The 15,761-nt window shown below is 44.8% G+C and overlaps 1 protein-coding gene across 1 annotated transcript in view; it reads right to left on the reverse strand.

The window, feature by feature from the left end:
• The window catches only part of LOC105811112 (protocadherin-16-like), a 159,429-nt gene extending 144,172 nt beyond the window's left edge, over positions 1 to 15,257 (reverse strand). Inside the window, exon 1 of the mRNA XM_012645234.1 lies at positions 12,852 to 15,257. Within this exon, the coding sequence (XP_012500688.1) occupies positions 12,852 to 14,900 (2,049 nt within the window). The 5' untranslated portion in view covers positions 14,901 to 15,257. The remainder of the gene's footprint in view (positions 1 to 12,851) is intronic.
• Positions 15,258 to 15,761: the final 504 nt, after the last annotated feature.

Below are 15,761 nucleotides of genomic sequence, written 5' to 3' on the forward strand. Positions count from 1 at the left end.
AAAGTGAGAAGGAAATCTCAGATAGGGAAAAGCCCCAAGTAAGCCTGAAATTTTATATATAAACTCTGCACAATTCTCTGACTGACCCCTGAACTCCACATGCGTGGAATGGATTGAAAACAGTCCAGTTGAGAAAAAAAAAACTTGAAATGAGATTTGCACCAGTCCCTGAGATAAATAATTTGCACTTTGAGTCTAATCAAGTTAACTGTCTGCTAAAATGAAAATATCAACATTATTTGGGAGAATATAACAAAACCCAGAGTCTCCACAGCATAATGTACAGTGTCCAGAATACAGTGCAAAATTATTCAATGTATTAGGAAGCAGAAAAATGTGAGAGAGAGAGAGGGAGACCAATCCCAGAATGACCCAGATTTTGGAATTTGCAGATAAGACTTTAAAGTAACTATTACAGCTATGTGAGATAAAGGAAGACAAGAAAGGGAATATCAGCAAAAAAATGGAAACCATAAGACAGAACAAAATGGAAATTCTATAAATAAAAAATACAATATCTGAAATAAAAAAATTGTTGGGTGAACTTAACAGCAGAATGGTGATGAGGAACCTGACAGTGAACTTGGAAATAAAGCCATACAAACCATCTTATCCGAAGAATGGAAAGGAAAATTACTGAAAGGAAAAATAAACAGAGCTTCAAGGCCTCAGATCAAAAGGTCTAACATATATGTATTCGGAATCTCAGAAACAAAGAAAAGAAAGAATGAGGCAGAGAAAAATATTTAAAAGTAAAAAAAAACTCAGCCTTTAGAACGATCCATATTTGTACATGAAATAAGCTTTCTCATTGAAAAAAAGAGAAGTTATCTTCTCAAGTTACAAACAAAAGTAGTAACTGTACTTTACATGTTAACAAAAGACATTATCTTTCTTTTAAAATGTATTAAGATTTAAGGCTAAGGGTAAACTCAAATTCATTTTGTGGTGTTAAGAGTATGCTGCAATATACATAGAATCTGTATGCTTAATGCAAGCAAGCGAGCAAACTACCTCAAGTACTGTCAAACATTAACTTATAAATTGCTCTTCCTGTCACCTCTCTTCTTTGTGCTGGTCACTGATAGAGGCACTGGAAGTGGAATAGACATAACCATGACAATTAGATTCTACACAAGAAAAATGCCATATAAAAATTCTTGTGAGATGAGTCCAGGAAACATAGCTGCCAGGATTGCAATATTGTGTTCTTGTTTATGCATAATGTAACAGAACGGCCTTTGTATTATTTTTAACAGCTCATACTTAAAATAATCCGTATTTCAAAGGAGAGTAAACAGTGCATAAGCTTAGCTTGCTCTTTACTGCATAACTTGGTTCTTGTATAATGGACATTCTTAGGCACTAGATAAGTCAATCTCTAAATAAACAATAACTTCCTCTGTGTTTCCAAGTGTAGAAATCAAGAGGAATATAAAACATGAGAAGTTTCTAACTAAACGACTGTTAAAAATCAAATAGTATTTAAGTCCATTTACAGTAAGGCTAAAAATAATATTTAATCTCTTGAAACATATCCATAACAATGACTAATGCTACATAATTAATTAAGTGAAGCACAAAAGAAATTTCAGGAGAATAACATAAATAAAAGAGCTTGTAAAGGTGGAGGACAGTCCCTCGTATTGAATAGAATTTTGGGGTTAACTGTCTTTAGTAATCAAACTGATCAGAAATTGCCTCAAATTCTATTTTGTTCTTTCCTCTTTGCTATCCTTGTGAAAGCAAAGCTCTACTACAGGTCTTCCCTGGCTGTTGCCACAATACATTCCCCAAAAGCATGAAGTGAATGGCATTTTCTTGTCTGAGAATTTAGTATGAAATAAACCAATAATGTCATCAAAGCAAATATTCAACAATTAAAAATTACCTATAGTCATTTACAATAGAAAACATAGGTTTTAATTTCTATCGAATGAGCATAAACAAATTGATTGCATGAGAGATGTCAGTATATCAAATGTACACACAACACATAAAATTCAACTGAAACAGGTTTTACATTAATATTCTAATTATAATAATATTTTAGCAATTATTTTAACAGTAAGTTTCCTCTTTAAGGAATAATTTGTGTTGTTCAGCTTTCTTAAGGGAGGTATATAAATAAGTTTTAATTGATGTCCCTTTTTATCTGTTAGGAAATTTCCTACAATAAATTAAATGATTCAAAAGCATTCAATGACTTTATTCTATAATTAGCTTCAAGCTCAAAGTAGTGTGGATTAATAAATGTTTGTTGAAGGGTACTACTAATGATACTGTTCCTCTTTATTTAAACGGAAACTCAAAGCACCTCTTTCTTTTCTTTGCCCCACTTCCACCTCTGAATGGGAAGGAGAAGCTCTCAGAATAACCAATAAAAGAAATGAAGAGGACACCAGTCAGCTATAATCCTAGGAAGTTAATGTTTTTCTCTTTCACTTGAATCACTTATATCTCAGGAAACAAGAGCTATAAGACTCAGCCTAGTGTTGCCCCTTTCTTAGGAAACACCCTAGACCTTGGAAGGCCAGAGAAGCACCCAAGGTAGTAGAAGCCATGGGGCAGGCAGCTATGACTGAGGATGAATCGTGGAGGAGTGCCGGAGAACAGTCTGCTCAAGATGTCCTAGTCTTTAAACCAAGAGAGCCAAGGCTCACATGGCTCCTGTCTAGCTGTCCAAGGTAAGCATATCACTAAACTGGGGATGGAAGCCCTACATATTAATTAGGACGATGTGCTTTACTAGAGTGTCAATTGAAGCTCAGGATCATACCCCTAGCCATTTAACGTTACTAGTCACCGGGATTTTTAAAACAAAAGACTGACATTTCTTTCCCTCACTCTCTGTTAGCTCCTCAGTTTAATCAAAGCTCAGGTGAAGCTACACATAAGGATAAACATTCTTGGGATTTACCATGTGTCAGGCACTGCTCTATGCACTGGATATACATCATCTCATGTAAATCTCCACAACAACCCTACCAGGCAGATCCTATTATCATCCCTATTTTATGGATGAGAAAATTGAGGCTTACAAAGGTTTGGGAACTTGCTCAAGGTTACGCTGCTATGTGACAGAGCTGAAATTTAAACCCAGGTCAGTCTGGCTCTGCAGTGCAAGATTTTATGCACCAGGTTATTCTCCTTCTGTCCAAATCAAAGATACCTGGAAATAATGAGAACGAGCAAACCTCTCCCATCCTCTCTACCAAAGAGCTCCCACACACTTCATCAGTGGGCTAAGATCTGCATGTTTATGGGAAAGTGATAAAACCTGAAATGAAGTTAACAGCCTGGATTTTTTAAAAGAAAATTCAAAACAGAATTGATAAGAAAGAAAGACACAGTGTCTTCAGGATAGACAGAGCAGGGTTAGTATACGCAAAAGCCATCCAGTAAAAAGGTAAAAGTAGCAAGATTATTTAAATAGTAATAAGACTAAGGCATTTTTGTCAGTTTCATAGAATATCCTATCTTCCTTGATTCAATTATTTCTTCTCATATGAAAGGTACTGATTAATGGCTTCCATCAACTACAGGATGTCATATTAAGGAACAGGCAATAATAAATCGCACATCTCAGTTCTTAATTTTAGCAGCTACAATTTCGTCACAACTTCTTGACATTTAATAGGTGTGACAGAAGACCACTTGTGCTCCAGATCTAAGCAGGGTACTGCTTCCATCATCAAGAGATACCAGACAATGATACCAGACAGGAGCACAGGTGTCCAGAGCTCTTCTTTGAGTGGAAAGGGTCTTAACTTATGACCAGGCCTGGGTGGAGATCAGTCAACAGGCACGGGGGACATAGCTAGAGAGATCCCCTGATGGTGACGTGCATACAGCTATGGAAGAGGAAGGGTTAATTTGGCACATCAAAGAAGCCCAGATGGACAGAGAAGGAACTGAAGCAAGAAGAGGCTGATATGCAAGGAGAGACAAGGAAGAGCAAGGGGTCTAGAAAAGATGTAGATTCAAAAAGCAAATGTAAATCAAATTAAAGACTGAGAAAGCTGAAAAGCTAGGAAGCTGCTAGGAAGCAGCGACTAGTTGAGGTTTAAAAGGTGGAGGAGTTCTAGATGATTCCAGGTTACAGGGTACAGCTGTGGGAAAGGGCTCCTAGAGTGGAGGTAACAATAAAAGATCTCAAAACTGGGTCAGTTGAAGAGCCGTGAGACCAGACTGCCTGAATGACAAGTTATAATAGGGACAAAAATGACTAAAAGGCTATCAACACCCTCAGTGCTTACGGGGGACTGACAAGGAGGTCCACAGGAAGCAGGAAACAGGGGAGAGAGAAACAGCGCCAGATAATGTGTGCTTTAGTGCCTGGGAGTATGCTGGGGAGGCTGAACATCCCAGAAGCACCGCTCAAGAGCTCAGAGAAGGGGGTAAGATGCCAACCATCCACCCGGGAGAGCGAGCAACGGCATTGTCACCACAGAGACCTGCCCTCCAACAACACATGAGTTGCAAGACCGTTGTCCCAGCCAGTGTCCTTAGCCCTTGACTCCTCTCATTACCCTCACTTTCACTTCCACAGCTTTAATTATCACTTCTCACCTCCATACAAATAACTGCCAAGTTTACATCTCCAACCTTAGGCTCTCTCCTGCACAGTAGTTCTGAATTTCTAAACAGCCTTCAAGATACCTTTTCCTAGACTACCAGCCATTAATTCATACTTAACATGTCAAAAACTCAACGAAGTAAGAATCTTTCCCTCAAAACTCTCACCTCCAGCTTTTCCTATTCCTTCCACTAACCCAGACTGAAAAGATGGCATGGTCTTTTGCTTCTTCCACCACTTCTCCACTCACTTATGCCAGTTGTACCAATTCTTCCTTTATGATGCCTTTAAGGCCATCCTTTCTGTCACACGCCACAACCACCCTCATAGCTGAATGTGCGTTATTACAAGAGTCTCGGGACTCTCCTACCTGGATTCCCTTTCTTCTTTCTAGTCTTTCTACTAATTCAAGACAAATCTTCCTAAAACCTTACTTTGCATATGTCAATCTCTATTCACAAACTTCTCATACCTCCCAATTACTTCCGTACTATTACAGGCCAAACTCTTTGGGCAAACACTGCAAGTCCTTCCTGGCCTGTCTCCTCCCACATCTTCAAAACTATCTCCCAATACTTCACTACAGGCACCAGGCATACCATGATTATTCCAATTCCTACTATCCCCATGGACTAAATAGATTTTGAATTAATTCGTATTTGTGATGATAGTCACCTGCTCTACTTTCACTACAAACCACATTTTTCTTTTAAATGAAGATTTTAATTCAGTAAGATTCAAGTAACTTGGCATTTTGTAAAAATGATCTAGCAGAATTTCCCTAATGAGCTATGAAAGTATAAATTACTTCCATAGTTGCTCACTTTTATCTATAATTTAGAAGGTGAGGGGCCCATTAGTAGACATCTGGATTTTAGATGTTAATAAAATTAATTTATTGTCAGATTTCAATCCTCAGAGAAAGGAAGTCTTACTTATCACAACTTTCCAAAATCCATCCTAAGTGATTCTCTTTTAGAGGTGACCATTCCTAGATACATATTACACAATTTTATACACTCACCAAAAAAAGTGCATCTACAGTGGAATGCATCCATGACAGGTTGTAAATAACAACTTATATATCACAGATCCCCTGATCTACTGGATGAAGAAAGCTTTCCCACCTCCAAGGCCCCTTAACTCTCACTATACCCACCACTTTCTACAATGAAATATCAATTATCTCCAATCCTTACATCAATATGTTGTTAAACTGAATGACAACATTTTATAGATGAGGGAGGCTGAGGCGGGAGGATCGCTCAAGGTCAGGAGTTCGAGACCAGCCTGAGCAAGAGCGAGACCCTATCTCTACTAAAAATAGAAAGAAATTAGCTGAACAATTAGAAATATATAGAAAAAATTAGCTGGGCATGGTGGTGCATGCCTGTAGCCCCAGCTACTCGAGAGGCTGAAGCAGGAGGATCGCTTGAGCCCGGGAGTTTGAGGTTGCTGTGAGGTAGGCTGACCCCATGACACTCTAGCCCGGGCAACACAGTGAGACTCTGTCTCAAAAACAAACAAAAAAAAAAAACAAAAAAAAAACATTTTATAGATAAGGAATTGTGGCCAGAAAAGTTAAAAGAGATAGTAAATGGTAGAGTCAGACATGGATCCAAGGTTTTCTGGCCCCAAGTCCAGCATTCTCTTATTCCATGCTGTCTCAATAAAAGTTTCCAAAGAGTAATAACTGAGAAAGAGAATAAAAGACACCAAGACACTCTTAAGACCAGCACCTGCACACCTGAGAGGGGTTCATGTGCTGGTGCTTAGTCTAACTTCGATGAGTAGTGACCCCAAGGTGAACCCCTGAGGACTTATGACCCCATCCCCCACACCAAGGCCTTTGCCACAACTTACATCACATTGTCTAGGCTCTCTGCACAGCACATTGTGGTGTCTGCTGTTCTGCCAAGGAATTACTACTGACACGTCATCTGAACTTTCCTTAAGACAGATGCGATTCTATTACGCCCGGAGGAAGATGCTTTCAAAGTCAGTAAGACAGATTTCCGCTTTATTGCCAGAAGATTATATAACTAAAAACATAATGCACAATTTACACTCATTTCTGCTCTTTCAGTGCAGGAGAATATTTATTTGAAATGGCATTTTTAATGCCATTTATCAGGAAAAATAGTTTCTTCATCATGCCTGGAATTCTGATTTACTAATATTTAATAATATATAATATACATTGAGTACTTACTAGAAGTCAAGCATTGTTCTACACATACGTGTATTAATTCACTATCCACACAACTGTATCCAGTTAACACTATTGTTATCCATATTTTGAAGATGAGGAAACTGAAGCCCAGTGCTCAAGATCGCACAGCTGGTAAGAGGTGGAGTTGAGATTCAAACCCAGGGCACTCTACTCCCATAGTCTCTATTTTTCATCACTGCGTAGAGCAATGAACATTCTACCACGTAACGTCATACATCTTTAGTTCTAGAACCAAGAACTAGACAAAGCACTGGCAACTTATATATTGATTGCAACTAGAGATAAATCCCACAGATTCTAGGTTATACCCTTTCTATTATTAAATATCCAAATATTATCTGATCACATTTCTCAAGCAGGAAAAGGAAGTAAAGTCAGCTGCTTGGCTTAGGTAGCAGTTGGGGGCAGGGACAGGAGGGATATCAAAATGAAATCCAAGAGAGAATTCTACAGTCCATTTTAGAGTGCCTAGAACAGACCAACAAACAAAGCCAGGGCATCCAGCACATATTGGGAACTAAGGTACTAAGCCACATAGGAACAAGACAACCAGAGAAGATGAGGGTTGGCAGGTGATCTAGGCATATCCCAGGGACAGGTGCAAATGACTGCTGTGGAAATTTCGTGTTTCCAATGCATGAGTGCAGGTAGGTTGAGTCTATTTAAAGAAGCCAAAATAAGACAAACATATATAGGTAATGCAATTATATGACCATCAAAGCTGGTGCACACTATGTAAATAATACGTAATGTAAACAATATAATTATTTTAGCACTAAGGTGAGGAAGACAAAAAATACAGGACAAGCAATGCAAGACAGACTATAAAATTCCAAAGGACCAATAATAAAACATACTGAGGAAATAAACTTTACAATAAAATAAATATACATGCAAATAAAATGCAAAAAGTTGAAAAGTAAAACCTTGACTAATTATAATACTACAAGACTTTCTTTTTTATTTTTTGCTAAATAGCTCTTCAATACAATTTAATAAAGGTATTGATTTCCTAGTATATGAGATTAGGGACACTAGAAATTACAGGGGACTCAAGTACCAGTAAATTACAATCCTTCAATGGTACTCACAATCCATTGTTTTTACTAATACAAATAAACAACTGTAGCACCACAACGGACATGAAGAAAAGAGCTGGACAGAATAAGAATGCATTGTTAGGAGTGGGAAGAGGGAGCCTTTGAGAAATGCCTACGGCTTTCCAGTTTGAAGAGCAGGCAATGGTAGGCAAGAAGCGATATGGACAAAACCAGGCTCATGATGTAAAAAGGAGGAATGATGTAAGAAATACTGAAGGCCTTGCTAACTACTAGGTCAAATCTGATGAAAATCAAAGATGGCACTAAGATTTTAGGAAACTCTTTCTTTCTTAATAAAGTTTCTTACTTCTAAAGCAGGCACTAGGAAAGCCAGTTGGGAGAAAGAGCCCCACACTGTTCCTAAACCAATTTACCTCAGCCCCTTGCTGATTCCTACCACAATCAGCACTCAGACCTCAGGAGAGAGGCCACTTGTCTTGGACACTTTGACTAAAGCTGATAACCCTTCCCTTAAATCATAACACCCCTGCTTTGGGTTCTCCATTTTTACCCCCACGGTTACAACTAAGACAAGCTAACACATTTAGAAATACTTTACCAAAGGCTGGGAGATTAGTAAAAAGGGATTAATCCTAAGAGATACCATATATCATAAACAAGGTACAGTTTAGACCAGCCGGCACCAGGGACCAGTTCCATGGAAGACAGTTTTTTCACGGATGGGGATGGGGTGCAGTGGAGCTCAGGAAGTGACGCAAACAATGGGCAGTGGGGAGTGGCTGTAAATACAGATGAAGCTTCACTGGCTCACCAGCTGCTCACCTCCTGCTGTGAGGCTCCTAACAGGCCACAGAACAGTACAGTCCGTGGCCCAGGGGTTGGGGGCTGCAGGTTTAGACCTTTTCAGCATGTGGAACACAGTAGGAATCAGGCCTTCCTGTCTCCTGGCGTCTTCCCAGATGGTAGATACTGTCTCTAATGGCCACTGCCCAGGCACCCCACCTAGATAGCTTCCTCAGATTCAGACCACAAATGTGAATAAACACACACAGCCAGATGCTCTCTTCCACAGCCCCACTTTGGAAACTCAAGACCCACTTTTTATCCAACTTATTGACATGGGACATGATCTTCCTATTTATTCTTGTAACTTTCAACAATGCAAAACATAACCACCCCAGCAAATGGCAAATATGTACACACACACACACACACACACACACACACACACACACCCCAAATGCATAAACACATCTATAGAAAGAGACACATCAACAAAACAGGAAAGCTTCAAAAAGGAGCTAAATGATGAAGGTTAAAAAGAAAAGAAAGAAAAATAGTAGAAGGGAAATGAGGTCAGTTTGGGAAATGTTAGATTTGAGGTGCCAAAAACACATCCAGGTAGAGATACATACAATATACAATATACAGAAAAATGCTCATCTGGAGCATATAAGGGCGGTTGATTTTGTAGATTTTTTGTAGATTTTTTTTTAATTGAACTTTTGGGAATATATAAGAAGAAAGTATAGAAAAGAGGGAAGTGAGAGGAAGACCGAACCTTTGGAAATGCCTCCACCACATTGAGTGTGGGGTGGCACAAGAAGGAAAGGAGGAAAAAGCAAGAGAGGCAGAAAGAGAACATAAGGAGACAAAAGGCAGTGAAATGGATGCATTCAAGAAAGAGGAAGTGGGCAACAGTCCAAATGCTTCAGGGAGCATGAGGGAGGTTATAGCTAAGAAAAGCTCATTGGATTTGAAATAAAAGACACAGATAGATGCCTTTGGAGAGGCAGAATTTAGCAGAGTGATGGGAAAAGGTCAGAACTGCTAGACAAGGAGTGATCAGCAAGTGGAAGCCGGGCACCTGTCATTCATTCATGAGGACTGACAGCGAAAGGAAGGATATGGAAAACAAGATTGCAAGCCCTGCTGGCACAGGGACCTTGGCCATTTTGCTCACTGCGGTCCCCAGCACCAAGAACAGTTCCTGGCATGCAATAGACACTCAATAAATATTGGTTCATTGAATATTGTTTATCCAGTGAATTTTGTTGTTTGATTCAATAAATGAATTAATGAATGAACACAGTGCTTGTATTTGAGAGAATATGAAAGAATAATCTTCTTGTTATCACATGTAATTCAGATATGAATGCTGGAGTTATACTGTCCAGTACTGTAAGTGCAGCTCACATCATTGGACTTAATGTGGGGTGGAGGATGGAGGTCTTGTATAAAGGTTGAAGTTGATCTTTTTGATAACAATCTGAGGAAAAATGAAATCTTTTGGGCCAAACACTAGAACTGGAGGAAAACTCCTGAGTGTCTGCAGAGTAGAATTCCCTCCCTGCCTTAACTATAAAAGCATCAAGAGATTGAAAAGAGCACCTGAAAGATGAGTTAAGAAGAGGCTCTCCACCTGGGGGCAGGTGGGGAGCAAGTTATTAAGAAATCCAGGCAAATGCGTACAAAGTTGTAGAAACCTTTTGGAGCTAGAGGTTACCTATCTTGGGCCACTAATGGTTCTGCTACTCTGTGTTAATTCTCTTTCTTCTGTCCCACATTCAAAGTCTTTGGAAAGTTCTGATTTGGGCATGAGAATATAAAAGCGTTCAGGCAGCACTGGGGACAGTGGCCAGCACTGTGGTGGCAGCAGGAGCTACAAGAGCCAAAGGATGGCAAGCATTGTGGATGCAGAGTGGAGAAGCCACCAAGACACCTTGAAGTTCAAAGGTTTGTTGATTTCTTTTATCAGATGACATGCCATTCTCTTACAGGGAATCTAGGAAAGAGTATTTTTCCAGTTGTTTCTCATTTGGTTTTGTTTGATTTTGACAAAGGAAACTTGAGCAGATATGAGGTCTAAAGGGGGAAAACTGGCACAGACCAAGAGAAAGAAGGTAAAGTTAAAAAGAATTTATAGAATGCAATTAAACAAATCCCTGGAACAAAAAGGAGGTCATGCAATGCAAAGGTTAGATGAGGAGGTCAGTTTCTGCGAAGTGGTACAAAGAAAGATTAGGAGCAGAGAGAAAGAAAATGATGCTTCTGTGAAGCTCACCTGGAAGTCAGGAGACAGTCAGCTGGAGGGGCTTACGGAACACAGAAAGTACACGTAGCTGCTGGGGACAGGCCACAGAGAGCCTAGTGAGTAAGAGGGTTTCTGCAAATCTTAAGGGACTAGATCGCTGGAATTTCCAGAAATTCTAATCAGCACAATTTAATACTGTCTGGAGCAATACTTGGCAACCTAGGGAGGTTTTGTTGCAATTGTTGGAGGTACAGTCCTACACTTGAGCCAAGCTCAGCTCCCTATAATGGATCTACCACATACGGAGCCATAATAATGGGATAAACTCACACCTCATTGCAGAATCATCTCACAATGTTAGAAACAATCCTAAAGACAAGTTCTACTCAAAAGAATCACAATTAATCCACCCTGCTTATTTTCCTTCAAATGGAGCCGAGTTGTACTATTTCTACCAAGATCCTTAGGGTCTTCCAGATGGAAGAAATCTTGGAAATCCTCTAGTCCAACCTCTAAACTATTATGACTTCATTTTTAGAAATCCCTGGCAGGAACTATCGGTGGACACTGGCATCCCCAGGCTCCTCTACATTTTTCAGCCTCTGCTGCAACACATCTGAGGCCATATGGCTGTGCTCTGGCCAATGCGACGTTGGCGGAAGTAATCTGAGTCACTCCCAGACCTGGCTCTCTCTTCGATGGAGGAGAACCAGCCAACCTGCATCACATATTAGACTCTGCTTGAGAGAGAAATACACTTTGATAATTTTAGTCACTGACATTTTTGGATTTGTCTGTTTCAGCAGCAATTATTAATTAATTTTCAAGCCACCTTTTAATAACTTAGCAACGCAGAGTTGCCAATCATGCTACAGAAGGGAACAGGGATTGTTATTACCCACATACCCAAAGAATTAAGATGAAAGAAGCAGTCATGAAACCCATTTTTACAATATAGTCACACCTCACTTATCTAAAGGTTATTATTTGAGACATAACTTTGCTGGCTAAAGCCTCAACCCCTTAGCTCAGGACCAGGAAGTAAGCAATAGAGGCCTTAAAACAACCCAGGCCGAGAGCTAAACAAAGCTTTGCAGCTTCACTTACCACTTAGCTCCTCAGGCTCTATTTACTCAAGTTATTTTGGAGTAAATCAATCAATCTTGGGAATCTGATTATTTCACACGAGATAAGAAATAGGAAACCACAAGCAAAAAGGAGTGGCTAGAAGTGGGCAAAACCAGCCATTCTGACAGTGGAGGAGAGATCAGAAGGACGCTGAAAGGCAACACACCCAAGTCAAAAAGCAGGGTGCAGTGCCCCATGCCCCATTTTATAAAGGATGATTGAATCCCACTGCTCCTCAGAGTCCTGACGGCATCACGGAGAAGCTCAGCCCACAACTAACGCTAATAATGATGAGTTGAGTCTTCACCCAACCTCTGTAAGCTTCTAAAGAAAGCAGGAAAATGCGTAAATGGAAATGGTTGCTCAAAACAGTTTCAATGTTTAGAGACATACCCTTGGTCGTTTGAAAAAGTCAAAGGGCTACCTTCTTCCTTAGGATGTCACGTAAAGTTGTTCAAAAATAGGAGTCGTTGCCAATTGCATGTGATCTGATTTAGAGTGCATGGCTCCTCCCAAGCCAATTTAGGTGCACACATCCAGCATGAAGGAGACCCAGTTTCCGTAAGAAAAATCAAGATCTAAATGTGATATGAAGCAGAAAGGAACTTAGAGATCATGCAGCCAAGACCCTGGAGGAAGGTCAGGTGATCAGAGGGCACACATTCATCTATCTCACTGTGGAGAGGGAACCACAGCCTGTCTCCTGGTTTGGCAGCCAGAATATACTCATCCATATCACAATTTCCCAGGCCCACTCCCAACCTTCTCCATCCCTTCAAAGGCCTTCTGGTTGGCCCCCAGGCCTGACGCACTCACCTGCAGAAAGCAGTGTCCGATTGGGGCATGCTCTTCAAGGGTGGCATTGTACACTTGCCTCTGGAAGATGGGCTCGTTGTCATTCACGTCATCCAAAGTGATGCTCACCAGGCAGGTGGCAGAGAGCGGAGGCTCTCCGAGGTCCTGGGCCACCACTCTCAGTTCCACCGCCTCCTGGACCTCTCGGTCTAGAGTCCGGATGGTGCTGATCACAGCGCTTTTGGGATCGATGGTGAAAGACGGTCCACACTCTGCCGTGGGCAGAGCGTCTGGGTTGCAGGGAGCAGCCGAGAGTTGGATTAGCGTGTAGCGGAGGGAGGCGTGATCAGTGCCACCCTCATCGGCATCAGTGGCGCTGACCCACACGACTGCGGTGCCAGGGGCCGCGGCCTCAGACACTGAGGCCCAGTAATGCTCCTGGCTGAAGAGAGGAGGGTGATCGTTGAGATCGGCCACCCGGAGCAGCAGCGTCTCCTCCGTGCTCAGAGGCGGTGACCCCGCATCGGTGGCCACCAGACGCAATTCATACAGATCGCGGCTCTCCCTGTCCAGGGGCCCCTCAACGCAAAGAAAAAATACCCCCGGGGGGCCGCCCGGCCGCAGTGCGAAGGCTCCCTCACCGCCTTCCAAAGACAGCGAGATGCTTCCGCCTCCGAGGCCCACACCGAACTGCCCAGTGGCCTCCTCTTCCTTCTCCGGTTCACCGTCCGCGTCGGACACGGAGATGCGAGCCACGTAGTCGCCCGGCTGGGCGCCCTCAGAGACACTGGCGGCGCCTCCCTCGGTGAGGAAGAGTAGATGAATGGCGGGCGGGTTGTCATTCACGTCCAGCACGGCGACGGACACGCGCACGGTAGCGACCTCAGGCTCAGCGCCTCCGTCGCGGGCCTCGACCACAAGCTGGTGCCAGGCCTGCGCCTCGCGGTCCAGAGGTCTCAGCACTCGCACCACGCCGCTCAGCTCCTCCACCGCGAAGTAGGCCGCGTCGCCCAGAGGCCCGCCCCCACCACTCGCCCCGGGCACTTGCCGGGCGCGGATGCTGTAGCGCACGTGGCCATTGGGCCCCAGGTCGCGGTCGGTGGCCAGCACGCGACAGACCTCGGAGCCCGGCGGGGCGTTCTCGCGCACTGCTGCGCGGTACTCGCCCTGCTCAAAGACCGGCGGGTTGTCGTTCTCATCCACCACGCGCAGCTCCACGCGCAGGCGGCCCGTGCGCCGCGGGCGGCCGCCGTCCCACGCCTCGATCTGCAGCTCGTGCGCCGCCGCCGCCTCTCGGTCCAAGCGCCGCAGCAGCACCAGGTCTAGGGGCTCTAGGGGCGACGAGGAGCCGGGCAAAAGCGGCGACGGTGGTAGCCCCGGAGTCCCATAGCGCAACTGGAAGAACGGCCCTTCGGGGTCCTGGAGCAGGTTGGACGGTTGCACCAGGGTGTAGCCCTGTGTGCTGAACAGCCCCGCGTCAGGGTCGTGGGCACCTGGTAGGCGGAATGCGGTGCCTGGAGGGGTGAGCTCGGAGACGTCGAGTTGCAGGGAGTCCCGGGGAAAGCGGGGCGAGTGGTCATTCACGTCGTTGACGCGGATCTCCACCTGCACTACGGCGCCCAGCAGCGTGGCGGCCACGAAGCTGTAGTGGTCCCGCCGCTCGCGGTCCAGGCGCCGCGCGGTGCGGATGATACCGGTGTCCGGGTGCACATGGAAGTCGTCCAGCAGCGGGGAGTCATCCGAGTCCTCGGACAGAAAGAAACCGCTCCCCTCCTGCTGCTGCGCGGCTGGCAGCCCAGCGCGGATGTCACCCACCAGCGTGTCCGGGGGAAGGCCCTCGTCCACGGAAAGGCTGAGGTTGAACAACTGGGCAGACGAGCCCGAGGCCGCCCACAGCCACACGTGCACGAAGAGCCCGAGCAGGGAGCGCTGCGCCCCAGCGCCGCCGCCGCCGCCGCCGCCCGGCCGCCCGCGGGGTGACCCTCTCCTCCCGGGGAGCAGGAGGCTCTTCCCGACGGGAGGGCCCCGCTGCTGACGCCTTTCGCCCATCTTCCGCCCAGAAGGGCTCATATCTCCGCCAGCTCCTCGGGAAGGCTCCCGGGTAACTGCCAGCTTGTGGTGGGATCGCAGAAAAATCCAGGAGCCTCTTCAGTGTCTGAGCCAAAGAAGAAAAGACTTTGTTTGGCAAACAAACCGACAGACCCAGGAGTTCCCGAGGTTACATCTGCAACTGGTGAAAACGTCCTCTGCCTGCAGCTCACGCAGCAAGGAAGCTCTAGCTGCCTCTGCCGCTGCAGCCACCTCTTCAGCCCCTGGATTTCTTTAAACGAGTCTCATCTCTTTTTCTCTCTCCTTTTATTCTTTTTACATCTGTTCCTTGTTTTGCTCGGCTGGTCGTTTCCCCCTGGTAAAGTCAGGTGCATTATTTGTTTTGCCAAAAAGGAGGAAATTATTTAAAGCGCGCGCACACAAGGAGAGGATGGGGATCGGCCGGAGAAGGGGTGGAGTAAGGGCGGGGAGGCAGCGAGTAGGGGCGCGGGGCCTGAGGCAAGAGGAGGGAGGGGCGCTGCGGCGATGTGGGCTGCTCCGGGGGCGGGGCGGTCGCTCCCCGCGGCGTCTCCAGCCGAGGACCCAGCGACTTCCCCGGTGACCTAGCCTCCGCCGTCTCCCCTTCTCTCCCCTCCCTTCCCCTCCGAGTGACGCGGCGCACACGAGGGCAAACTCCAACCTGCGAGCTGCACCTCTGCAGCAGGGCCGAACAGGATCAAATGGGAAAGGACCTGGATATCTGACCGGGGGCGGGTCGGGGACGCGCAGGCGGGCGTCTGCCCAGGCGTGGCAAGCCAAGTGGTGATGGGCGGGGGTGTGGGAGGTGAGGGACGCGGCCTCTCCACGCCCTCCCCGACCCCCCTTCCCCGGTCCTCCGGACGT

This window comes from Propithecus coquereli, unplaced genomic scaffold (genome assembly GCF_000956105.1).
Source record: "Propithecus coquereli isolate 6110/MARCELLA unplaced genomic scaffold, Pcoq_1.0 Scaffold228, whole genome shotgun sequence".
Taxonomy (NCBI): Eukaryota; Metazoa; Chordata; class Mammalia; order Primates; family Indriidae; genus Propithecus; species Propithecus coquereli.